Raw genomic sequence first — 27,295 nt, 5'->3', positions numbered from 1 at the left:
CCAGTAGTGTATATTAGACCCACAGAGCTCCCGGATACTTACTTGTATGTTACGTGCGCCTCGCCTTTGGGAAGGTCGGGCTGAACTGATGTGCTCACTGGTTTGTGTTGCAGCAGTAGCGGCGAGCACAGGCCGGCCGGCGAGCGCCGGCGCGCCGCGATGGGCAAGTGGAGAGGGCGGTACGGGCGCGGCGCCGCGGGCGCTGGCGGCGGCGACGGCCTGGGGGGCGGCGTGGGCGGCCTCGACGTGCTAACGCCGCTGGACGCGTCCGCCGCGCTCAAGGGCGCCATCGGCCGCACCGCGGACCTCTGGCAGGACGAGCCCGCCGCGGGAAAGGGCGGCGCCAACGGCAGCGCGCCCGCCCTGCCGCCCCCGCCACACAACGGCGCCGCCAACGGGCACGCCCTCAAGCCCGCCGCCGAGCCTCTGGTGAGTCCTTCCAGCTCCTACAATAGCCAGACAGTAAGTTCCACTAGGACGTAGAAGGTAAGAAGACAATGGTGCCTGGAAACGCTGAAAGTTCCTTTCGTCTGTCCATTGAGCTTCGGTAGCGTCGCGCGAAGTGCACTCGTGGCTACGGCCCAGCATTCCCACTATTAATACTATTAATCATGAGCAAATAACGCGATGTTCTTCTCCGTGTATTTCCTCCCGAAGTTTATCTGCGGATCAGGGTCAATCCTCCTCACTTCCACGCTATTGAAACTAGTGTCGCAATCTTCATTTTTGACCCACGAAACATAGTTAAACTTTTCACTACTCCGAAATCAATAATAAATTCCCTGTACCAACCTAACTACTCTCAGGAAAATTTCGAGGTCCTACCTCTTGACTGGACTACTCTGAAGTTACAAAGCAAGGGGATACCTCCTCATATGGTGTCGGGTTTTCTTTTGCCCATCATAGTGCAGTAACTCGACATGGTCTCTGAAAGCTGTTGGGAGTCACCTGCAGAAATTTTGAGTCATGCTTCTAACAACCCTACCAAAACAAAGGTGAAAAATTAATTATGATTGTAGTGTTGCTCACGCTGCTAAATATTGCATTTTCGGACAACAACGAAGTTATATGATGTGGCAGGTGTCATTAGAGCACAGTTAATAAAGTCATTTCTTGAAATAATGGATAAACTAGGCACTCATCTTTTCGTATTTCCCACACTGGTCTCGTTGTGAACTCATGGCTCAATCGTCCAAAATCTAGGTAGTGATGATTCCAAGCTCGGATGCAAAGAGGCCTAGGTGTTATTCTGCGATATTCAAAAGTTTTATAGATGTGTTTCATAAACCATTCTTGAAGATTAAACTTTTGCAAATTAGGACAACAGTGATGTAAAAAAAAGTAATCAGCACTCCGAATTTAAGTTACACTTCTTTTTTATTACTTTTGTTGCAATATCACGTAACTCGTTACAAAACATCACTTCACAATATAAAACATACTTGAAAATATCTTCCTCACTGTTAAAGTTCACATTGCATGAACTGACTACAATTTGCGTATTTTTAACATGACGACCAAAGCTTGGCTCTCTAATAACCGCTTACGCGCCCAAAAATCAGAGTTACAAGTACGTCAATGATCATAGTGACAAAAGAAAGAATACACATAAGAACAATATCATTGCAATATATACATACCGATGTATCGAAGTACCTCTACATTAATGAAATCAAATCTGAATGTTGTCACAGAAATATGTTAACTACTTTACAGAAACACAGTAGAATATTGCTGGTATTGAGAGGTTGGGGTGAGGTGCCGTAATGGTTACGTAATTCAAGTACCATTACATGCTGTCCCTATAGCCGTTGATCATTGCGAAAGTGTTCCTGGTGCAGGAATTTGTGCACGAACAGACCTCTCGACTATATCCCATAAATGTTCGATGGGATTAATGTCGCGCGATGTGGATGGCTAGATCATTTGCTCGAACTGTCAGGAATGTTCTTCAGATCAATTCCGAATAATCGTGGCACTATGTGACACGGTGCACTGTCATCCATAAAACTTTCATCGTTGTTTGGGAACATACGATCACCAAATAGTCGAACATAACTACCTCCAGTCAATGATCGGTTCAGTTGGGTCAAAGAGCCCAGTCCATCTCATGTAAACATGCTCCACACCATTATGGAGCCACCACCAGTTTGCAAGGTGCCTTGTTGACAACTTGCCTCCATGTCTTCATGTGGCATGCGCGACATTCGAACGCTGCCATCAGCTCTTACCAACTGAAATCGGGGCTCATCTGACCAGGCCAACATTTTCCAGTCATCTACGGTCCCATCGATATGGTCGCGAGCCTAGGAGAGGCGGTACAGGTGATGACGTGCTGTTAGCAAAGGCACTCGCGTCGGTCTCTGCTGCCATAGTCCATTAACATCAAACTTCGCCACACTGTCCTACCGGACACGTTCGTCGTACAGCCCATATTGATTTCTGTGGTTACCTCACGCATTGTTGCTTGTCTTTTAGCACTGACAACTCTACGCAAACACCGCTGCTCTCGGTTGTTAAGTGAAGGCCGTTGGCCACTGCCTTGTCCGTGGGGAGAGGCAGTGCTCTTGGCAATGTGGATCTCGGAATATTGAATTCCCTAACGACTTACGAAATGGTACGTCCCATGTGTCTAGCCCGAGCTAAAAGTCTGTTAAATCAGGTCCGAATTCTTTTCACATCAATCACCTGAGTACAAATGACAGCTCCCCCAATGCACCGCCCTTTTATACCTTCTGCACGCGATATTACCGCCATCTGTATATGTGGATATTGCTGTTCCATGGCTTTTGTCGCCTCAGTGCATGTACACAGCTGACACTTTATACACTGTTTCCGTCTGACTCCTTAGCAACTTTCGCCGATAATCTCCAGAAAAGCAAAAACAGGCTAACAGTTCAAAGTCACCCGTCAAAAGACACATAAAACACATCTCCTGAAGTTTCCACAGAAACAAATGGGATGGCTTCAATTAAACCTTGCCAAGTCCATCATCTTTAACCTACACCATCTCGAGTTAGCTGCTGACTCCGCGACCCGCTGTGACGCCTATGCATCCCGAACTCTTTCTTGTCCACCAAATCGCACCACTCGCCCAAAGAACCAAAGAACAGGAAGTGCCTCAATCAGAATCCGACATGTGCTCTCAGGGACGCCGTTTCAGTCTTGCAGACTTCCTGAATTATAAAAATAACTTCTATTACCAATTATCACTCGCTACTGGCTTTAGAAATACACCTCTACAACCCGCGAGGGCTGCTGGCCAACTTTGCATATCAGTTTCACGAGCACTAAGAAGTTGCAGTATCACGAATGAATTCAGATATTTCCATTAGCCATTTACTGCTCCCTACAAACAATTGTTTAGCAAAGATCTGCTTTCTTTCAGGACGTTTCGAAGTTTTTTTTCAACATGAGGTGGAGAGCACCAGTTATCGTAAGAAAGTTATCCTGCCTTGAAATCAGGGCAGTAGGCCTCCCATTTAGGAGGATTACGGAAAGATTGGCCCATCATCTCCAGGCTGGACAAAACCCAGCTCATGCAGACACCGGAAACTAGCTCTGGCGTACATAGTTTCCAAGGACAGACCCTACTGACACGGCCAGGAAATTGTATGTTACAACATTTGTTACAAAAGACGAGTTAGTCGTTGAACTACTTCTTAATATATTCACCACAGAAAAAGTATCATCTTTTGTAGGTCTGGGTAATGTAAGTCAGCTACCTCGATTTACTGACGTCTGCATCTCTTTCCTGCTGCAAAAATATTGTACCCAAAGGACATTCTTCGGATACAAAAAAAAAAAAAAAAAATAAATAAATAAATAAAATCTATGGGAATATAATCAGCTCTATACTGAATGATTTAGCTCAATAGGAACAAATTGTTGGAAACGATCCCTGAGAGAATAAGGGGGAAAAAGTCATATGGGCATGTGGTCGGAAATGCGTTCCAAGAAAGGTACACCCACTTAAGCTGGAGATAAAACATCTTTAATATTGTACGTTTCAATGAGTGAAGGACACAAGAGAGCACACAAGGAAAGTATGGATGTTGTGCATGTATTATTGTTCTACCTCAACACTCCAGAGGACACTGAGTTCGATTACCATCATGTAGTAGCCACATTACCCTTCGTACAACCAACGGCACGTCTTCCAGTAGGAATGCAGGGTCTCCCGCAGAAAGTGCAGATGTGACGCATACCTGTACTTCCTGCGGGGGTAGTACCGGTTCCTATCAGATCATCGAAGTTTAGAGCTGTCGAGCTTGCCTAGCACTTAGAAGGGTGACCGTCACAGTCTGCCGAGACCTGTTGGCACGCAGGGTACACTCAACCCTTCTGAGGCAAGTTGAGGAGCTACTTGACTGAGAAGCAGCGGCTCCAGTCACGAAAACTGGCAACGGCCGGGAGAGTTGTGTGCTGACCACACGCCCCTCCACATCCGTATCCAGTGACGCTTATCGGCTGAAGGTGACACGGCGGTCGATTGGTACCGTTGGGCCTTCCGAGACCTGTTCAAACAGAGTTTAGTTTCTTAGTTTAGTTTCATCTTTCAATTACAGTTATACGGGGAATCATAACTACTGTAAATGATACTAACAGTCACCATTGCCAGGTTTGTGTTACAATGTTTATTTTTACTTTCTATCTATGTATTTTATAAAAAAATCTCATTTGGATTATTTAGTTATGTACATTCTACAGTAGGCCCATTAATAGTAGTATAGAGAATAATAATTGATTCTTCTGGAACTAGTGGTAACTTTACTCCGAAGCGCTTCCTCCCTCATCATTACCATATCTGATTTTCTTCCAGTGTTACAGGTTTGTTCATAGCAATATAAGTGTATCAAACATTTTCACGTACAACATAAAAATGTGCTAAAAACTTTATTATGCTGGAAATAGCTTTGACAGTTCAGGTAATCATTTAGCAGATTTTAAACTTTGAAAGTGAATACCCCATGTCTATTATTGTAAAATATGTTACATAACGTGTGGAATATAACATAAAGAAGGTTTTATGAATGTATCACCTGTATGAGAAGGATAAGATCTAGTCAGAATAGACCTGCTTGTCACAAAAATTTAACCAGATTTTCATGGGGTTTATAAAGACAGGTTTGCTGCAGTACTCCACCTTTCCCTGTCTCGTTGTGTTTACTCTCTTCGTCTGTACTATTCTAAACTTTCTCTACTACGGTTTCTCACTTTTAGTACACCATCCCTTGTAAGTTTATTACTTAACGATACCTTAGCAAATCCCATTAACATATACCTTATGTTATGTTAACCGGGGACCTAGAAACGACGGAGAGGCTCCGTCCCCGCCACAGCCGCAGTGGTCCGCAACCCCACGACGACTACCGCAGTCCACTTCACCCCTCCGCCGCCCCACACCGAATCCAGGGTTATTACGCTGTTCGGGCCACGGTGGACCCCCCCAGGGAACGTCTCACACCAGATGAGTGTAACCCCTATGTTTGCGTGGTAGAGTAATGGTGGTGTACGCGTCCGCGGAGAACTTGATTGCGGAGCAATCGCCGACATAATGTAGCTGTGGCGGAATAAGGGGAACCAGCCCGCTTTCGCCGAGGCAGATGCAAAACTGCCTAAAAACCATCCACAGACTGGCCGGCTCACCGGACCTCGACACAAGTCCGCCGGGCGGATTCGTGCCGGGGACCAGGCGCTCCTTCCCGCCCGGAAAGCCGTGCGTTAGACCGCACGGCCAAACTGTACCTTACTTTGGTAAAAGTTTTGCATAAACTTGTTTGGACAGAGTAGAAATTCAGAAGAATTCTTCAGTAACTGACTCCCGAGCCATCTGTATTATAAGCCCGCTAAGTTTCCGAAAATCACTGCTGCTGACCCACCTGCGCGACGATGATAAAATCGCTGCGAGGTAGTGGCACTCGATTGTTCGAATCTTGGGTTTGGCAAAAATTTTAATTTCCCAGAACAGGAGCGCCAAGGGGAGTAAACGTGATGTACACTTGCTGTCCACTACAGTATGCACTAATTATTTGGGCCAAATTTAATATTCGTCTCCTGCGTCTTATAAAACAGAAATAGAAGCTCGTCGAAGGAGATCATTCTGGCGGCTGTGATACTCCCTGGGAAAAGCAGGCTACGCGCTGGCACTGAGCCCTGCCGCCTGCCTGCCTGTCAGTTTGTCAGTTCCTTACTCACGCGTAGCAACGCGCAACCCACACTATCGTTGCACTCAACCACGCTGTTCAGTTGCACGCATAATACACCGCACGAATTTCAAACACAAAAACCGAACAAATGTCTCCCAATGTAAAGTGGTGCATCAGTTCACGAGCACACGAAGGGCATATACTCTCTCCACACAGATGCCAAAACATTTCTTAAAAGAATTAGTCTATTTACAAGGTGTTGTGAAATGAAGGACAAATCGATGAAGTCATCGTCGCATCGAGAAGCGAGTTCCACTTATTGTAGCTGCACGCGCTTCGTTGTTCGACATGCACCACGGTGCCGTTGAGGTCGTTCGGCGCACGCCGCGGCTACTCTTTCTGCATAAAAGGGAAAAGCGAGCCTGGCAGCGGGCGCGCCTCCTGCTGGCGGCGTGACAGAACAGTAGCCGTGGCCACTTTCTGCACGCTGAGATCATGAGCCGTACAGCACACTCAGCCAGTGTGTGCAGCGGCGGCACGGAACGCCGTCCGCCTCACGAATCAGGAACGCGCCTCAAACGCGAATGCTTCGCTTAGCGTTCCCTGCTTGGCAAACAGCTCGAGCATTACGTTGCTGTTCGCAACAGTACACACAAGCACACGTAAAAATCTGAAGACCTGAATGCCAGAAAAGGACAATTTCCATTTTCGTGAAACTAGGATTCTGCACTGATTCGTGTACACAGGCACTGTCTATCGTCCAATGCATGAAATGTTACGTACATTGCCTGAAGAAAAAGTGAGCAAGGTCAGACCTGAAAGGAACTTTGCACTTGTACACACCATCGGCGGGTATGTACACTACTGCCCATTAAAATTGCTACACCACGAAGATGACGTGCTACAGGCGCGAAATTTAACCGACAAGAAGAAGATGCTGTGATATGCAAATGATTAGCTTTTCAGAGCATTCACACTAGGTTGGCGCCGGTGGCGACACCTACAACCTGCTGACATGAGGAACGTTTCCAGCCGATTTCTCATGCACAAACAGCAGTTGACCGGCGTTGCCTGTTGAAACGTTGTTGGGATGCCTCGTGTAAGGAGGAGAAATGCGCATCATCACGTTTCCAACTTTAATAAGCGTCGGATTGTAGCCTATCGCTGGTGGAGGCTCTTTAACGGTGTAGGGCGTGTGCAGTTGGAGTTATATGGGACACCTGGTACGTCTAGCTATGACTGACAGGTGAAACGTACCTAAGCATCCTCTCTGATCACCTGCATCCATTCATGTCCATTGTGCATTCCGACACGTCCAGAATTGCTACAGGAACACTTCTCTGAGTTTAAACACTTCCGCTGGCCACGAAACTCCGCAGACACGAACATTATTGAGCATATCTCGAATGTCTTGCAATGTGCTGTTCAGAAGAGATTTACACCCCACCCCCCTCCACCCCCGTACTCTTACGGATTTATGTACAGCCCTGCTGGATTCATGGTGTCAGTTCCCTCCAGCACTACTTCGGACATTAGTCGAGTCCATGCCACGTCGTGCTGCGGCACTTTTGCATGCTCGCGGGGGCCCTATTCGATAATAGGCAGGTATACCAGTTTCTTTGGCTCTTCAATGTAATTTCCGTGGTACTGTAGATGAGAAACTGTAGTGAAGAAACTGATTCAGACGATCGAACAATATATTCCTGTATCATTTGCCGCTAATAGACTATGGCTTACTAACATGGACCTCACCTCGGCCCATGCAAACAATCTCCATACGAGGATACCTCCTACTATCTTCCTGAATACGACCGGAGTGACATGGCTGTTTACTGGTTGTTGTTGTTACCCAGTCTTGAATTCTGCTGTGATTTTTCTGCTCTGTGCTTCGCCTATCCACTGTTAATATCCGCTATAATCACCAGTCAATCCCTGTCAACGTTGTTGCTCGTGGGAGTCGGGTCTGACGTGACAGTTTCCCTCTGATCGACATATTCATGGTGCACCATAGGCACCTGAAAATCTCAGTTCCTGCTCTACTTCAGGAAGGGAGCGTGTCATACGATGGACAGCTTACATTCGACCACGATCAGATGCGGTCTCCCCCTTACATAATAGCTACATCTGTGTCGACTGCTCGTGGTGGTTGCTCCGGTAAGTGACATATTTATCATAAAACACAAACAGAGCGATATTTATGGGCTCTAGATCGCTAGTCTGAACCTGTGGTGCGAGCCCTAAATGAGGAAATTTTTAATTAACCCACAAAAACAGTGTTCTGGAGCAGTTTTCCAATTGAAAACCTAAAAGTTGCATTTTAGTTTTCTTTTAACTGTATAAACGAACTAACATGTTTGTTGGGAAGATGTAAGAAAATAAAATGAATCTAACGCCAAACAAATTTTACTTAGATATATTCAATTCAAATGTCCGAAGGAACTTTGTATCGTAATTCGGAATAACACGGGCACTGCAATTATCTATTTATCCGCCGACTCCGGGCAAGCGACTTTCAAGTAAAATGTCTCCCCTGTACGGGAATGTACATAATTGATGTACGAATACAGGTTGTAGACACATGGCTGACGACGTATGGAAGTTTTGGTCTATCCCTAACTCGTGTTCGGACAGCCAGCCAAAAGGAAAGGCGACCGCTCGCGACAGGCGGGAAATCCGGGTTCGAGTCCCTGTTCGGCAAAATTTTCAGTATTGTTATTCCATTAAGCAGCTGATGGTAATCCATATTCGCAACTGCAAATACATTTCATGTATATCGTAGTGGATTGTAGGAATGCATCCGTATACGAGTATGTAGGTAAAATAGCCTCTCTGTAGTCTCTTGCCCATCAGTGAGGTGTCATTTCGGTGTGGTGGTGTCGATATGCGGCTTGCACATCTCCCATTCGCTTGGCAACCAGCTGTGATTAGGAAAGTAATGCCTAACATCGATCACATGTGTTCTTAAGGTGCGTCTTAAGATGGTAATGGAATTCTCGAAATCGACCATGTAATAAAGAAAAGTTATAAAGCCATGCTCGCAGCCAGAGGGTCTTTTATTTGTAATTGCAACTGCCAGTGTTGTTTCTCGGGGGTAGAAGGCGATGGGTCCGCCACCCTCCCCCTCTTAGAGCAGCGGCGACGAATGGCTGTGCTCCATCTGCAGTCATGCCAACAGCCAGGTCACGGGCTTGTGCACAGACCTTACTTTACATTTAATTCAAATACAATACTTTCTCAAACAACCAGGCTTAAAACGAAAGTTTCAAATAAGCAAAATGACTAATGTGTCTGCGCATACACTTTATGCAACGAAGCTACTGATATCATCTTCATTTCACGAAGTCATTTGTTTCCAATTATTACCGAGTAATGTGGCGCAGTGGTTAGCATACTGGACTCGCATTCGGGAGGATGATGGTTCAGACCTGCGTCCGGCAACCCTGGTTTAGATTTTCCGTGATTTTCCTAAATCGCTTCAGGAAAATACCGGGATGGTTCTTTTCAAAGGGCACGGCCGATTTTCTTCCTCATCGTTCCCTAATCCGATGGGACCGATAACCTCGCTGTCTTGTCGCCTCCCCCAAACCAACCAACCAATTATTGTTTCATGTTATACCTTAGGAAGTACACGACCATTGCTGCAATTTTTCGTACATCTGAACCATTATATGTGGCTATGCACCAAAAGCATGAAGCTTGTCGTAACGTCTGATACACGTGAAGAGTTTATTGCTGCAGTGGGACGGAGCACAGTAGCCTTCTGTGACTCTAGATCCTTAAAGCCTACCGGAAGTGTTGTTTCTAGCATCACCGCAAGCAATCTTTTCTTCTTTGATCGAAGCCGGAGGTGGAGGACGCGTGGAACTGGGGAGCGTGGGTGTGACACAGACAACGGTACAGGTGTTGTGGGTAGCAGTGTGATGGCCTTCACGCCGTTATACTGCGAGCTCTGCGGATCTGCACACATAGTGCAGCCTTTGTTTCCGTCGAACGTTAACGCGAGGGACATCATATAGTAGACAGGCAGATACATTCTTTCGTTAGAGATTCACTTTGTATCGCCTAGGCACCAAGCTTTAGGCGCCATAGTTTGTGATGAATCGTTCTTGGCCTTTTTAAAGCAACCATTCCTTCATTTGCCTGAAGGAGCTCGGTGACATTCTGTAACAGCAAATTTTTCATACCCGTACAAGGATTTGAATGCGGTTCCTTTCGAATATACGTCCAGCGCATAAACCGAGACGTCGTCTCAACCCATGAAGGTTTCTCCTGCTGCTCCGCGGATGGGCATCGGCCATCTCGTAGATTGTTTCAGTGCTTATTATTCCCACATATATTTTGAGGAAATGATGTAAAACATTCTACGTTACATGTTGTGTTACTTAGAAACGGATTAGACATGAGAAGGGCTGGTTAGTAAATGAGATACAATTTCATTAATCGTGGTATTTCAGTGCTTATTATTCCCACATATATTTTGAGGAAATGATGTAAAACATTCTACGTTACATGTTGTGTTACTTAGAAACGGATTAGACATGAGAAGGGCTGGTTAGTAAATGAGATACAATTTCATTAATCGTGGTATTTCAGGTCAGCGTTTACACGCGTCGGCGCTATCTAACATGGCCTCTCAAAGAGCAGGAGCGAGAGGTTGTCACGCAAATGCACTTTGTTGCAAGGCGTTCTTCGAAACAGTAGTACACCTATCCGAGATAGATAGTATCATACCTCTACATGCACAAACAGGGTGTCCGAGGAGGAAGGATAAATATTCATGGCTATGACAGGCACTATCATTTGAAGCCTAAAACGACATATGGACGTGTGCCCTATTCCATATGGTTTCCGAGATAGAACCCATTTAATGTGCGTTGTTATTCATTTCCTGTATTATTCAATACATTGTCAGGTTTGCACACGTACAACAGTTAGTAGACCTTACAACATGCGTTTTACAAAGCATCAATTGAAAAATACGTACTTTTAAGTGCACTCACCTCTAAGCATTATCTTACATATCACGTTGCAGTTGTTATTCTGTTCACAGTAAATATTCGAATGTCCTCACCTTCAACGTCAGCGAATTTGTTCACCCTTAGGAGACCATGAGTAGCTTGTCTAAGTGCCTCTGCTTATTCCCTAAAATATATACACTTCAGATTTCATCCGACCCCATAAACAATAATCTAATGGGTAAGGTCTGGTGATCTTGGCAGCTAGTTAATTGTACTACCATGGCCAATCCAGGTGTTAGCGGAAGTGCGCGCCCAAAAGCAAATGTACATTAAACGTATTCTGCCGCGGAGACCATTCGGAATAGGGCATATATCAATGTATATATTTTGCTTCAAATGAGCGTTCCTGCCTTAGCCCTGAATATTGACCATCCCTTCTGGGACACCCTGTGTATACCCCGCAAGCCCGTCTATAGAGCGTTGCAATAGGTACTGCGTACTAATATTAGCCCAGTTCTGTCCCTTACCATCGCCTATAGAGCAAGAGGATAATGAGTGTCTATAATTCCTCTAGCCACTCAGATCACTTTTATCTTATTCTCGTTGTTCCTATGTGAGAGACTCGAATGCCACTACTCTAAATTTACACGACATAGTTTTACCAGACCACCGTTACCTTTCTTTTCAAAATTCCGTATAATGTTCCCTGATAATCACCGTTACATTAGTTTCTTCGCGTGTGAGTCCATAGCTTCGATGTTATTTCTGAATGAGAAAACCATTTTAAATGTCCTCCATAGTCTGTCAAATAGATTATACAAGATGGTCTTCGTTATGAAAAGGTTTTCAAATGCCGTTATCAGTCACAGAATTTGTTGACTACTAAATTATTTATTTAGCGACAAGTTTCGAGGTGATACCTTATCATCAAGCTATAATGGCATTACAAAAGCATTTAGCATAAGTGTACAGAGATATTAAAGTTTCTTTACATGACTAATGTGATCATCCTACGGAGGGAGAGAGGAGGATAACCTTATTCTTATAAAACGATCACTCACTTTGCTCATGTGGCGTGGTAGCCTTCAAGTGAGATGCTGAGGTAGTGCTATTTCTATGGCTCTCTTGGACTTCTTCACCATTACTCACAAACTTCACAAGGATGACTTTAAAACGCAATGACACAAGACAAATCAGTAGTGCAGAAAACAAGAACAGCTTAGATTTGACTATCGATATGTCGACCCTGGTGTTGTCAGTAGCAATGTCTTCTTCAAGGAGGTGTAAGAAGGGGAGAAGGCGCTACAGCCGTAGGCTGTACGTTACTTTGAAGCTGGCGCCGCCATATTAGTCTGTCCAAAACATTAGCAGACAGTTGCTTCTTGTTCTTAATTTCTGTCGAATGCGCGCAACAGCTGTTTTAAATAGTAAATTTTACAGTACTTTTGTGAGTAATGCAACATCGGGAAGGCATTTTCAGACGATCCAGTAATACGGCGCATTTCCCTCGTTAGTGTAACTTTCTTTTTGTTACATTTTTCGAATAACCACGAAGAGAAGTACTTGATATATAAATGCTGCTTTCGTAATCCAGAATTCTTAATACAGAATGAGGAAACTCATGCTCGGTCTATGTCCTCTTCGCGAAAAACCTGAGAACATATTTTGCAATGTTTAGTTGGTTTTCAGCCTTTCCTTAACACAGCGTTTGCAATAGAGATTTGCGAGTTTGACTGATAGGAAATTTAAAGTTAAATTACAAGAATAAAACTACTACAGTAAAAGCAACCAGCGCAACTAACGTTCATGTACATAAAAGAAAATTATCGCTTGAATGAGTCCATTTACGAATGAAATGTGATTCCTTTACCCTTTAGTCTATAAACGGAACGACTAGTGCCCCTATAAATGATGCAAGATAGCACTTTTTTAACCAGCACTTTCACCAGAAGCTAATGTTTGGCCGTAGTAACATGGCGGTCGTCGGTTTCAAGTTTGTGAAGTCATGACAACTCCCTTTGTTATATCTCCATGGTCTTCTGCATGTCTTGCTGTTGTATTACTGGTGTTGGTTGGCGTAATACATTACAAAATCAGCGACTGTGACAATTTTATAATACAAGTTCTTTTATTATTTGCTCGGGAATTGTTCAAACCGTGATGTGCAAGTTTTAGATGTCAGTCATTTGATTACAGTTACCCAGAAATTGTATACTGCTATTCGTCACCGTACGTACCATGGATTTCAGCTGAGTCATACTCCGTCGATCCGTGCCCAGAACGACGAAAACACCTTATGTAAGCTGACCAAATCAACTACGTTTTTGATTTCATGCCGATTTCGTAAGAAGCTAGTTGAGTAATACATGTGGAACCGCGCAGTTTCGTACTATCCCACTTGCGACACAATACGACCACAGATGCTTGATTAGTATCTTGGCAGACTCTGAAATACGGCTCCGGACTCGGAATTTCGATCTATACATGGTATGGTTCAGGCAAGGTCATTTTTCTCTTCTCAGTTTCTGAGTAGAGACAGATCAGAGAGCTTTTTTTATTTCCGTATACCTGCGTCACAGGATAGGTGCTCTTGCTTGTCTTATTTCAGCTGTCCACGAAGTTCTTTGCTTGCTTTTATCGTCTTCTCTCGTACACCATATGGTACAGAGGGTTTATCTTTAGATATTAAATATTCTTTTCGAGTTTCTTAGGGGCGCCATCAGAAAGTAATACAGATGGGCACCCGGAAGAGGGGTATACATATTAAAAGACATCCACATCCTCCGCGGGAACTGTGCCCTTGGCAGGTCTCTTATCTTCCACATAGCTTTGGGACCACAGATTACTGAGCCAGCAGTTACTAAGCGAAGAAAATAATTCCAATAGTAAAGAGTTTGTTATGCAGGCAGGTTAGCAATAATGATTAACCTTTATAGGGTCACATTCAACCGGACATGTCGATTCCGCACGAGAGGGATTTTCCCGGGTTTTTCACGCCAACAAATTCGCCCCTTGGTCGCAGTAGTAACGACACACAACACAAATACAGGCAATTGATCCCCCATGAGTGAAGTGCGTCGCCCGTCAGTTCGAGGGACGTTTCTCCTGTTCTGCTAAGGCTGCCAGACATATCAATTCGTATCCATCTGCAAACCACTTATTCAGCGTCTGACTTGTGTCCGGCCTTTAAATCTAGCAAATCTGACGCTCATTGTCAGCTGTCACTGAGTTTTTGGGCGACCAAACAACGAATCGCTGACCGATTCCGTCATAAGCCGGCCGTTTCTACCAGCGTGCTGAAAAGTAATGCCTCCGAATTTTTTATTCTGTTCCAATATCAGTTGAAGTATTACATATCATGCATATCACTCGTTGACTTTCTCGTGTCGATGACGCAAGTTGGCCGGCCGAAGTGGCCGTGCGGTTAAAGGCGCTGCAGTCTGGAACCGCGAGACCGCTACGGTCGCAGGTTCGAATCCTGCCTCGGGCATGGATATTTGTGATGTCCTTAGGTTAGTTAGGTCTAACTAGTTCTAAGTTCTAGGGGACTAATGACCTCAGCAGTTGAGTCCAATAGTGCTCAGAGCCATTTGAACCATGACTCAAGTTGCAACACTCTTGCCATTAGAGGACTCCGAATCGTAGCGTGTAACATGGCACTGTGTAGCCTAACATAACTATGCCGGTCCGTGAGAAACAGAGAGCTACAATCGAGTTTCAAACCGCAGAACAGTTTGTCCACACGTGTAGCGCCCGCTCCTTGAGCATGGCAATGCCAGACCACATAGGAGCGCTGCGACATCTACAATAATCCAAAGCCTTGAGTTCACTGACATCGATCATCCTACATACAGTCCCAACTTGGCCCTATCCGATTTTCATCTGTTTCTAAAACATAAAGGACACCTTCGAGGACTTCACTTTGATTGTGATGAAGTGGTGCAAGCAGAGGTGAGGTTTTGGCTCCTAACAAAGTCAAACATTCAACAGTGACGCTATCAACAAACTGGTATGTCGTTGGAGAAATGTGTTCGTCACCAGGGTGACTATGTTGAGAAATTAATACGTAGACGTGAAAAATAAACATGTAGAAGTTAATAAAATTTGATTTGTTTAAAAAGTTCTAAGTTTTTTTCACAGAGAAAATTCAGAGGTATTACTTTTCAGCACGTCCTCGTATTCTGCTCAAACTCGTAACCAACTACCATCTTTCGTAAACAGTTTTCATCTAAACGGAAATGGCGGACATTTTTCTAGCCAAAGAAACGACCTTTGTGTAACGCTTTGTCGAGATTCATCAACGTAAGGTTGGAGGGGTGTCCCGTCGCCTGCTGCGACTCACGGAGGGGGGGGGGGGGGGGGGCGTGGCATGGTTGCCCTTAGTGGGTGGTGCGGCCTGCCTCCTGCCCTTCCCACCTTTTGATTCTTCTTACTCTTTTACATCTGTCGTTGGTTTCCTGTCTCGTCGTTGTTTTCTTAGTATGTGACATCACAAGACAATTCCACTGTCATCACTGTCGACGTGGCGCAAATCAGAGTAGTCCAAGCTAGGCGCAGTGTGACTCGGTCACACCATGCTTCCGCACAGAGAGACTATGCACCACAAAGAGCCGATGGGTCGGAGTGTGGTACAATTATTCATGAGCCGTCAGTTTGTTTCTCCTGCCTCAAGAATGCCCTGTAAGTGAGCACGTTGGGAATGGCTGCGGGTTGCTGAACATGTACAACTGCAAGTGAAGGGTCGAGTCCTCAACTGTTATGCACCTCTACGTCCTCAGAATCTCGAACATATGTAGCTAAATGATTTAGAGGGAAGAATGCCCTTCCATTCCTGCCTTTGCGGATTTCTCAGAAACATTCAGCGTTAGAGCAGTTGTGGAAGGCTGTTACAGCTCACCGTAGCACAGTAGCGAGGTTTTTCCGACGGCTAATGCAAAGACAATGGATAGCCCACTTTCTTTACTGTAGTTGGCCGTAGATCGTTAATACCCTCTGCAGCAACAGCGGAACGACAGAAAAGGACATTGAATAACAAGAGATCGTGATGGCCCTCGTGACACAAACAGCAAAAAGAGAAAAAAAAAACTGTGGTAATAATCAAAAGAAGACAGCAGATACTAGCGGCGGATGGCTGACTGCTGGAATAAAAGAGATGAGCCAGCCACTCTGTAACACATTGATGTCTACCTCGGTGTCTCCTGGAGGCGACAATTTTTTTTCTAGCGTGCTTTCATAGAGACTGGTGAATCAAAACAATATGACCACCTCTTTGCTAGAGTGGTGGTCCATCTCTGGAACACAGTACAGCAGAAATTCTACTTGGTATGGATTTAATAAGTCCTAGGTAGATTTCCGGAGGTATGTAACATCAGAAGTCTACATACGGGTCAAGTAGTCCCGTAAATTACGGGCCGATAATTTGTGGAGGCGGAGATGGTACCCGATAGCGTTCCAGATCTCTTCTTTTGGGTTCGGATCAGGCAGAGTTGGTGGTGACACATAAACGAGAGTTCACTATTATGCTCCTCAAACCACAGTAGCACAATTCTGGCGTTATGGCATGGATAGTTATCCTGCTGGAACATGCCATCCCCGTCGGGGAGGACATTAAGCATGAAGGCATGCAGCTGGTCCGCAATAATGTTCACGTAGTCTACAGCTATTATGGTTCTTTCGATTAATATCATAGGTCCTGTGGAGCCGAGATGATACGATCCCATGCGACAATACTGCCCCCACCATCGGTAGCGTCTGGGGCGTGGTGCAGGTTTCGAGCAGCCATTCTCCTGGATAAAGGCGTATCTAGACACGATCATCGATCAGCTGTAAGAAGAAACATGATCAGGCGGCACGTTTCCATTGATCCTCTGCCCAGTGTCCATGATGCCGTGCCCACTGCATTCGCAACTGACGATATGCATGCTCCTGGCTGTAGCATAATAACAGCTCGACAGCTTGCCGTTTCCGAAGTGTTTGTTTGCAGGCACTGGACCATAATACCGTGCGCTTTGTAAAAGCAGTTTCTCTTTAGATTTCGACAACTGCGGCCCGCATCGTCACTATTCGTCTCTGCTCCGCTTATATACCTTCCTTACCGTATCGTGTGCATGCGAGGCCGTCAGGCGACATTCAATCTTCAGTATGAAATATTGTCATAGTACAAACGTATTTGAAATGTAAACTTTTTCATTAATTCCTCATCTAATTAAACTCAAATATCACGCAAGACCCGTGTTTGTTAGTACCGCTATTTACTTTAATTTTCATCCTGTTGTGCAGCATATCCTGTTAATTTCGCTCACATTGTCTTTGTGTGGAGTGTTCCTCCTGGACGGGCTCTGCTCTCGTGCGCAGATGAGCGACGACGACGAGACGGCGCTGGCGGCGGGCGCGGGCGACGGCGCGGCGGAGACGGCGGGCGACGACCTGCGCTGCGGCATCGGGCCATGCGCGCCGCGCTGGATGCAGATCTTCGCCTCCAAGCAGGCCTTCCTCGTCACCTTCTGCATCACGTGGGTGCTGCAGGGCATGTACTACACCTACTTCGTGAGCGTCATCACCACCATCGAGAAGCTCTTCCAGATACAGTCCAAGACGACGGGCATCATCATGAGCGCGACCGAGATCGGACAGATCGGCTCGTCGCTGCTGCTCACCTACTACGGCGGCCAGGGACACCGCCCCAAGTGGATCGCCTGGGGCATGGTGCTCTTCGCCGTCTCCTCCTTTACCTGCTCGCTGCCGCACTTCCTCTTCGGCGACAAGCTCATAGAGGCCAACGACAGGTGGGTGCGCGTTTGCTTTTTAGCTGTAGTATATTTGCATCTGTTATAAGATGCAATGCACCTGACGGTTTGTTGTTTGTGGTGGTGGTGGTGGTGGTGGGGACGTCTGGTACCCCTTGTTCCATTTGTGAAAGGTGCGTCAGAATAACGACTTCCGATAAGCCTTCGTTTTCATCGGTCTTCCGGCTGATTTGATGAAGTCCGCCACGATTTCCCCTTCTGTGCCAACCTCTTCACTTCACCGTAGCACTTTCATCCAGCGTCACCAAGTGTAGAGGGACAGAGCTTAGCGGACTAGATTTGGATTCGGTAGGGGGTGGGGGTGGGGGTGTTCAAACCCCCATCCGGTGATATAGATTTAGGGCAATTACTCTAAATGGCTTAAGGCAATCTCGGGATGGTTCCTTCGATAGGACATGGCCGATTTCCTTCGCTGTCCTCATGTTAAGTAACTATTGATCTCCCTGTCGATGAGACGCTGAACTCTAATCTTCCTTCTTCCTTTTACATTTAACGTCCTCAATTATTTGTTTGTGTTACTATCTCTGTTTCCCCCAATAGTTTCATCTTCTATAGCTCGCGCAAGTACATCTACATTTACATCTACATCCATACTCCGCAAGCCACCTGACGGTGCGTGGTGGAGGGTACCTTGAGTACCTCTATCAGTTCTCCCTTCTATTCCAGTCTCGTATTGTTCGTGGAAAGAAAGATTGTCGGAATGCCTCTGTGCGGGCTCTAATCTCTCTGATTTTATCCTCATGGTCTCTTCGCGAGATATACGTAGGAGGGAGCAATATACTGCTTGACTCCTAGGTGAAGTTATGTTCTCGAAACTTCAACAAAAGCCCGTGCCGAGCTACTGAGCGTCTCTCCTGCAAACTCTTCCACTGGCCATTATCTATCATCTCTGTAACGCTTTCGCGATTACTAAATGATCCTGTAAGGAAGCGCGCTGTTCACCGTTGGATCTTCTCTATCTCTTCTGTCAACCCTATCTGGTATAGATCCCACACCGGTGGGCAGTATTCAAGCATTGTTACCATGGAAGTTATTCCTCGATGTCGTAACACACAGCCGCGCGGGGTAGCCGCTTGGTCTCAGGCATCTTGCCACGGTTTCCGCCGCTACCCCCGTCGGACGTTCGAGTCCTCCCTCGGGCATGAGTGTGTGTGTTGTCTTTAGCGTAAGTTAGTTTAAGTAGTGTGTAAGTCTAGGAACTGATGACCTCAGCAGTTTGGTCCCATAGGAAATTACTGCAAACTTCCAGAATTTCATAACACACGTCCTGTAACCCTGCCCATCCACATCTTCCTCCCCTCGCCGATTCTGTGCAGAACCTACTCATTTCTCATCCTTCCAGTCCACCTAATATTTAACATCCCTCTAATGCACCACATCTCAAACGCTTCGATTTCTTCTTTTCCGGTTTCTACATAGTCCATGATTCACTTCCGTACAATGCTGTGCTCCAAACGTAGGTTCTCAAATATTTCTTCCTCAAATTAAAGCCGATGTTTGATGTCAATTTCTTTTGGCGAGGGTTGTACCCTTTGCATGCACTGGCACGTTTTTAATGTCTTCCTTGCTTTGTCCGTCATGTATTATTTTGCTTACATAGTAGCAGAATTTCTTCACTTTATCTAGTTTGTGATCCCCAATTTGCATGACAAGTTTGTTGCTAATCTCATTCCTTCTACTCCTCTTTACTTTTATCTTTCTTCTGTTTATTCTCAATCCGTAGTGTTTCCTTGTTAGCAGGGTGCGATTTGTGCTTTTACCGGTGGGGGGGGGGATGTCTTAGGGGGTTCTTAGTATTATACATGTTACTAGTTTGGACCGTGGCGTTACGCATGGTTAAACAACTATTTATAAATAGATGTTAATGCCGAAACTCACTATTCATGCGTATGCACTATCAGAAAAGCCATCCCTTGTTATATCTTTAAAAGTGCATTACAGGCAAAGCTTATTTACAAAACCATCTACATACAGGTATACGAGGGGAATTCAAAAAGTAGAGGCACATTTGTGAAAAGCTGTACTTATTCTGATGATAGAAAACTGAAACATATTAATAGCATTAATAGTACGACTTATTAAAAACTTTCAGTGTTCGGCTCCACAAATTTAAATTATATGTAAAGTTTTACTCCAGTGCGTGGGAAATAAACATCCCAGGTTGAGGTGCATAAACTAAAACCAGAGGAGGGGATAGGCTGATGCCGAGGGGGGGGGGGGGAGGAAATACCCCCATCCCCCCCCTGCAAATCGCACACTGCTTGTTAGACAGTTGTTTCAGTCTAACAGGTCCTGCAATTGTTCCTCACTTTCTCTGAAGATAACAGTGTCATAGGCGAATATTATCATTGGTATCCTTTCACTTCACATTTTAATCCCGTTCTTGAACCTTTCTTTTATTTCCGTGATTGTTTGTTCGATGTACACTATGGAACACGAGGGAAGAGAGACTACATTCCTGTTTTATATTCTTTCTAATCCGAAACTTCGTTCTTGAGCTTCCATTCTTGTTTTTTCTTCTTGATTTTTGTACATTTTATTTATTATATTTATTTCACTATAGCTCATACATATTTTCCTGAGAATTTCGAACGTCTTCCATGCCTTTACGTTGTTGACAAATGCTATGAGCGTTTGAGCTCTAATTTCTCTGATTTTCTCGTAGTGCTCATTTGTAACTGCAAGAAGGGTAGAACCTTCTTCCGCATAATATTGTAGAGCCCAAACGTATTTCATCCGATCCAGTTGCGTTTCGAATGTTCAGCGGTTTTCGTTGATTTTCTACTCTGCGATCGCCTATTTCAATACAAGCTATTTTGGCGTTGGTGCGATGGTTGGAAGCAACCATATTGCGATCTTCTGCGGTTAAACAGCTTCGGAAGGTCCGAATTCAGTATTTCGACCATCTCTCTGCCATTTTCCGTACCTGTGCCACTATGGTCAATAAGTGGTTCAAAAGATGATTTCAGTCCGTTTACTGTCTTTATGTATGACCAATACTTCTTACGATATCTAGTCAGATCATTTGAGAAGACATTACTTTTGCATTCTCTGAACGGGCCTCGAAGTGCATTTGTTACACTCATTTCTTCTTCTTCCAGCTTTTGTGTATTGACTGAGCTTTGACTTCGCTTAAATCTGTGACTAAGCTCTATTTGCTTTCGTAGCTACTTCCAGACGCGGCTATTGAGCCACAGCGGTTTTTCCCCAACCCTTAGAACTTTGCCCTTTACATACTGGTCCAAGGCTGATATAGAGAAACACTGTCTGTCCAGCAGTGTTTCTTATTAGATTAGAGAAGGACGTGACATCTGGAACCCACATGATTCTTGAGCAAAACTTCAGCCCACTGCATTCTACAGTTGTCAGTTCAACTAAAGGCCTACGTATTACAACTACGAACAACTTAAACTGGAAGGATCGCATAGAAAATGTTGCGAGAAAATGAACCAAAGACTGCATTTTACTGGCAGAGCACTTAGAAGATGCAACAGGTGTACTAAAGACACTACCTACACGACGCTTGTCCGACCTTTTCTGGAATGCTACTGTGTACTATGGGATCCGTACCAGATAGGATAGACGGAGGACATCAAAAAAGTTCAAAGAAGGGCAACTTGTTTTGTATTATCGCGAAATAGGGGGGAGAGAGTCACAAATATGATACGCGAGTTGGGATGGCAATCGTTTAAACAAAAGCATTTTTCGTTGAGGCGAGATCTTACCACGAAATCTGAATCACCAACTTTCTCCTCTGAATGCAAAAACATTTGTTGACGCCCACCCTACACGTGGTGAAATGGTCATCGTAATAACATAACAGAAAGCGGAGCTCGGACAGAAAGATTTAAGTTTTTGTTTTTCCTATGCACTGTTCGAGAAGGAAAAGATACAGAAATAGTCTGAAACTGGTTCGATAAACCCTCTGCCAGGCACTTAAGTGTGAATTTCAGACTGGCATGTAGGTGTAAATTCATTTCACTACGCTTTTGTATTAGTTTTCTTTCATACAGCAGAAGAACAGGTACACGCGGGTTATGACTTAAACAAACTGACGAACGTCGCAGGTTTGTAGAGTCTTGAGAAACAAACTGAGGATAGGAATTCATGTCCAGAAACATAATTCGACGGCGCTAAGGGGAATGGAAGTTAAAGAGGGAAACGCCTGTCGTTGGCCATCCCTTGGGCAACAATATGAGTTTGTAATGTCGAAGGAACGCAGGGCGAACACCTAGCAACGGACCTGACAGTACTCAGGCCTCAGACAGCAACTGTACGTTTGCTGCCGATGGGATGGCCTAACGGCAGACGTTTCCTCTCGTAACTTCAGCGCTCTGTGTCGTCGTAGAATTATGTTTACGGACATGGATTCCTATCCTCAGTTCGTTCCTCAAGACTCGCTCTACAACACTTCGACGACTGTTACAGTCTGTATAAAGCATAAACATACAGAGTTACGATGGAGAGACTTCGGCAAGAAGTTTACACCTGAGTAGCTGCAGCGACTTGAGTGTGAAGATGTGGCATCTACAGCGTCTTTAGAGTACTTTCACAGAGATCATTCTTGGATGTGCATGTAGGAGACATACGAATAATAAGATGAGAAAGAACAGAGATGAGATTTCTAAAGATGGTAGCGGCCTATAGATTATTGGATAAGAAGAGAAATGAAGGTGTCGGGATACGATTACACATAGTTCACCTAAATAAGAAATAGTGGAGTAATGTGAATAAATCGAAAGAGCTTATAACAAGACTGCAAGAAACCAGAATACCAAAGTCGATGCTGAACTATAATCCAAAACGAGCAAGAACAAATATTTGTCCACCAAACAGAAAATATTCAGAGTAAAATACCTAAGAGCAGAATACATCAGTGGCTTAATCCTTGATGTTGTTGTTGGTGGTGGTGGTGGTGGCGGCATCATTGTTTGATTAAATGTTCCACAGCCTCTTCATGTTCTTCATAGCCACAGGCGAATGAGCTGTCGAGTCCTCTTTTATTGCCGGCCTGGGTGGCCGAGCGGTTCTAGGCGCTACAGTCTGGAACAGCGCGACCGCTACGGTCGCAGGTTCGAATCCTGCCTCGGGCATGGATGTGTGTGATGTCCTCAGGTTAGTTAGGTTTAGCTAGTTCTAAATTATAGGTGACTGATGACATCAGATGTTAAGTCCCGTAGTGCTCAGAGTCATTTGAGCCATTTCGGGAGTGCTAGTTCTGCAGGTTTGCAGGAGAGTTTCTGTAAAGATTGGAAGTTAGGGGACGAGATACTGGCAGAAGTAAAGCTGTGAGGACGGGGCGTGAGGAGTCGTGCTTGGGTAGTTCAGGTGGTAGAACACTTGCCAGCGAAAGGCAAAAGGTCCCGAGTTCGAGTCTCGGTCCGACACACACTTTTAATCTGCCAGAAAATTTCATATCAGCGCCCACTCCGCTGCAGAGTGAAAATCTCATTCTAATAGCACAGTGGTTAGTGAAAAATACAGCTGACAAGAACGGCCATATCCATGTACAAAAGAGCCTCTGTGCAATTTTAACATAGGAGAAGCTGGCAGAGTTGAATCTCTGAGGGCGTGTCGTTGATTGTACCTCGATAGGTTGGACGAAAACATCATCTCCCGCGAATTCTAAGGTTCCATATTTCGGTCCGAACCAGTACACACCTTTACTCTACCAGGAACTTAAAATTTAATATTTCTTAAATAAGTCTAACACACTCCATGTTCTGTTGAGTAGTGAAAGAAGCCTTAGTTCCTTCGTGCAGTCGTACGCGAGATATGTCACTGCCTTCTGTACACCACATTAGACACTGACACCATGCCACGTCTTGTTACAAGGCCAGCGTTAGCGATAACCAATGCATTACCGACACTATGACGCATCCGCTTGGCGGGCTGTTGCAGTTTCATCTTCATGCAAGGCGTCATCGAACTGCGGTACAGTAATAGAACCCAGTACGTTGTCCTCGATGGTGAGTGTTCATCGGAGGTGAGGGTATCATCTGGAGTGCCCCAGGGAAGTGTGGTAGGTCCGCTGTTGTTTTCTATCTATATAAATGATCTTTTGGATAGGGTGGATAGCAATTTGCGGCTGTTTGCTGATGATGCTGTGGTGTACGGGAAGGTGTCGTCGTTGAGTGACTGTAAGAGGATACAAGATGACTTGGACAGGATTTGTGATTGGTGTAAAGAATGGCAGCTAACTCTAAATATAGATAAATGTAAATTAATGCAGATGAATAGGAAAAAGAATCCCGTAATGTTTGAATACTCCATTAGCAGTGTAGCGCTTGACACAGTCACGTCGATTAAATATTTGGGCGTAACATTGCAGAGCGATATGAAGTGGGACAAGCATGTAATGGCAGTTGTGGGGAAGGCTGATAGTCGTCTTCGGTTCATTGGTAGAATTTTGGGAAGATGTGGTTCATCTGTAAAGGAAACCGCCTATAAAACGCTAATACGGCCTATTCTTGAGTACTGCTCGAGTGTTTGGGATCCCTATCAGGTCTGATTGAGGGAGGACATAGAAGCAATTCAGAGGCGGGCTGCTAGATTTGTTACTGGTAGGTTTGATCATCACGCTTCAGGAACTCGGGTGGGAGTCTCTAGAGGAAAGGAGGCGTTCTTTTCGTGAATCGCTACCGAGGAAATTTAGGGAACTAGCATTTGAGGCTGACTGCAGTACAGTTTTACTGCCGCCAACTTATATTTCGCGGAAAGCCCACAGAGATAAGATAAGAGAGATTAGGGTTCGTACAGAGGCATATAGGCAGTCATTTTTCCCTCGTTCTGTTTGGGAGTGGAACAGGGGGAGAAGATGCTAATTGTGGTGGTACGGGGTACCCTCCACCACGCACCGTAAGGTGGACTGCGGAGTATGTATGTAGATGTAGATGTAGGAAGGACATGTAGTCCGCATAGCAATTCGCTGGTCGTGAATCTCAAGTTTAAAAACTGAAGCTGTTTTTTTATTCTTCGAGTAATTCGACAGTTGTCTTGCGCAACTGACAGGGCCCCGTGACACGTTTTCCACGAGGGAAAATTGTTTACCGGTACTTAGGATCGAACTCGGCTCCTCCGACCCCAGTCATTCGCGTCGATCGGTCGTCGACAGAGGCATATTAGATGAGGATCGATTCGAGCTTGCGACGCTTCGGTTCCGCAGGCTGTTCGCGGGCGTGGCGTCGACGAGCGTGGGCGACTTCGGGCGCAACAGCAACGCGTCGGGCGCGCCGATCGAGGTGTTCACGCCCAACGTGTGCCGCGCGCCCGACGCGGACGCCAACACGACGCTGCCGTTCGGCTACGACGCCGGCGGCCACAACGCGTGGACGGCGCTGCTCGCCTCCTCGCCCGCCAACGTCACGGCGTGCGAGCCCGAGGAGCGCATCCAGTCCAAGCACACCACCATCGTGCTCGCCATCTTCTTCGTCAGCCTGCTCGGCGTCGGCATGGGGCAGACGGCCGTCTACACGCTCGGCATCCCCTACATCGACGACAACGTCGCCAGCAGAGAGTCGCCGCTCTATTTCGGTGAGTAGCTGGCGATTCTGTCCCTCACCACTGCTACCTGTGGTGTAGTTGTCCTCTAGGGGCAGACGTTTCTGTATCTACATATTAACTCTGTAAGTCCACGTGAAATGCATGACACTTCCCACTGTACCACTTGTTTGGACTTATTCCTGTCCCATGGTTGCTTAAACGTTTCTCTGCTTACTGTAATTGGTGTAACCTTGTTTTCATTATGCTTACGGGAGCGATGCGTAATGGCTTCTAGTATATTTTTAAATCCATTGCTTAGAGCTGGTTTTTGAAATTCTGTAAGAAACTTTCATGAGTTTTCCTCTATCGTCAAGTGTCTCCCAGTTGAGCTTTTTTAGCTTCTGCGTGGCGCACTCCGGTGGGCCACACAAATCTTCGAACATTCGTTTTGACCTTCTTTTTATACGTTCAGTGTCCATGTTGGTCCCACGCACTTCTTTGTATGCAAATACAGGGTCTAGTGAATAGGTTACACTGGTCTACCAAACAATCTGCTGACTAACTGCTAATCGGAAGTCTACAGGAAACTCTTTCCACCTTGCAGTTCGAGAGAAGAAAAGGAATACTGCTGTTGAAATTACATCATATATGGCCCTATAACTCTCCACTGTGGCACTCCCGAAATTACATTTACATCCGACTATTTGGACCTATTGACATCTGAGTTAAAAACATACTCAACTTTCGTGTCTACTGCCCCATTTTCCTCATTAATTGTGGTTTCTTTACCGAATTTAAAAAGAAAACAGTCTATTATGATTCACAAAATGAGAAAGAAAAAAAATGTTATTCTGGAATAACGAATCATTTCGTACCTAAGAAAAAAAAAAAAAAAAGTGGAGCAGCTGAGGCCACACACCGTCTTATAGCTCTGACGATAGCATCTGAGTCTCGAAAATGTCGATCACGTAGTCCATCTCGTAGGCCAGAAGAGGTGGAAATCTGAAGGTACTGAATCATAAGTGATCTGGTAGGACAGTCTAATCAAATTTGTCCTTGAGTTCCTCGGTTACAAATCCGTTGGGGAGCCTAGCGTTACCGTGTCGCAGTCCTTGACGTCGGTGGGACGTTAAACACTGAAGTCCCCTAAACTCCTTCGTGTTGCAAGCGCTAGTTCTTCTTCTTCTCTGGCCGGCCAGTGTGGCCGAGCGGTTCTAGGCGCTTCAGAGTGGAACCGCGCGACCGCTACGGTCGCAGGTTCGAATCCTGCCTCGGACATGGATGTGGGTGATGTCCTTACGTTAGTTAGGTTTAAGTTCCATAGTGCTCAGAGCCATTTGAACCATTTGAATCTTCTTATCTGACCTGACTCTCGAAATTCGTGCTTTCAACCCATTCCGTGGTGGCTTCTAGTACTCTCAATTTACAGTTTCCTTATACTTTAAGACATTCAATAGAACCACATCCTGTCAATCCGAGAAGACCGCGCACATAACTTTGCTTGGAGGTCGCGGTCTCGAACTGCTTAGTTGGAGAATTCCCAGATCTCCACTCCATAGTCTATGCTTTTGATTCAGACTCGTAGTGGTGACACCACGTCTCATCTCTAGTGATGATGGTATTGAGAAAATTGGCGCCTTCAGCTGGTCCTCACATATTTCCATTCGCTGAATTTTTTGGTCTTTCGTAAGCATCTGCGGGCCTGTAATCACGTCACACGTAAATTGTATATCTCGCATGTTACATAACCACACATCTGCATTTATTACCACACACAGACATTTCTGCCGTGAGAGTAGTAAAGTGCTGCAACCTGTAGCTAATATACTTATCTCTTCTGCCATGTACTTGTTTCCTTAGACATTAGTTTCTAATCTTACATCTTCTGTGGCTGCATAAA

General features: G+C 45.3%; 1 protein-coding gene across 1 annotated transcript in view; it reads left to right on the top strand.

Moving 5' to 3' along the window:
* Positions 1-305: 305 nt before the first annotated feature.
* LOC126256974 (solute carrier organic anion transporter family member 74D-like) overlaps positions 306-27,295 on the top strand; it is a 90,387-nt gene continuing 63,397 nt past the window's right edge. The window contains exons 1-3 of the mRNA XM_049955525.1: positions 306-429; positions 17,462-17,892; positions 25,079-25,446. Coding sequence (XP_049811482.1) covers positions 17,462-17,892; positions 25,079-25,446 — 799 coding nt within the window. The 5' untranslated portion in view covers positions 306-429. The remainder of the gene's footprint in view (positions 430-17,461; positions 17,893-25,078; positions 25,447-27,295) is intronic.

The sequence above is a fragment of the Schistocerca nitens genome, chromosome 1, assembly GCF_023898315.1.
Source record: "Schistocerca nitens isolate TAMUIC-IGC-003100 chromosome 1, iqSchNite1.1, whole genome shotgun sequence".
NCBI lineage: Eukaryota > Metazoa > Arthropoda > Insecta > Orthoptera > Acrididae > Schistocerca > Schistocerca nitens.
Note: the sequence above shows the minus strand (reverse complement) of the source record. Positions and strands in the feature narration are given on the sequence as shown.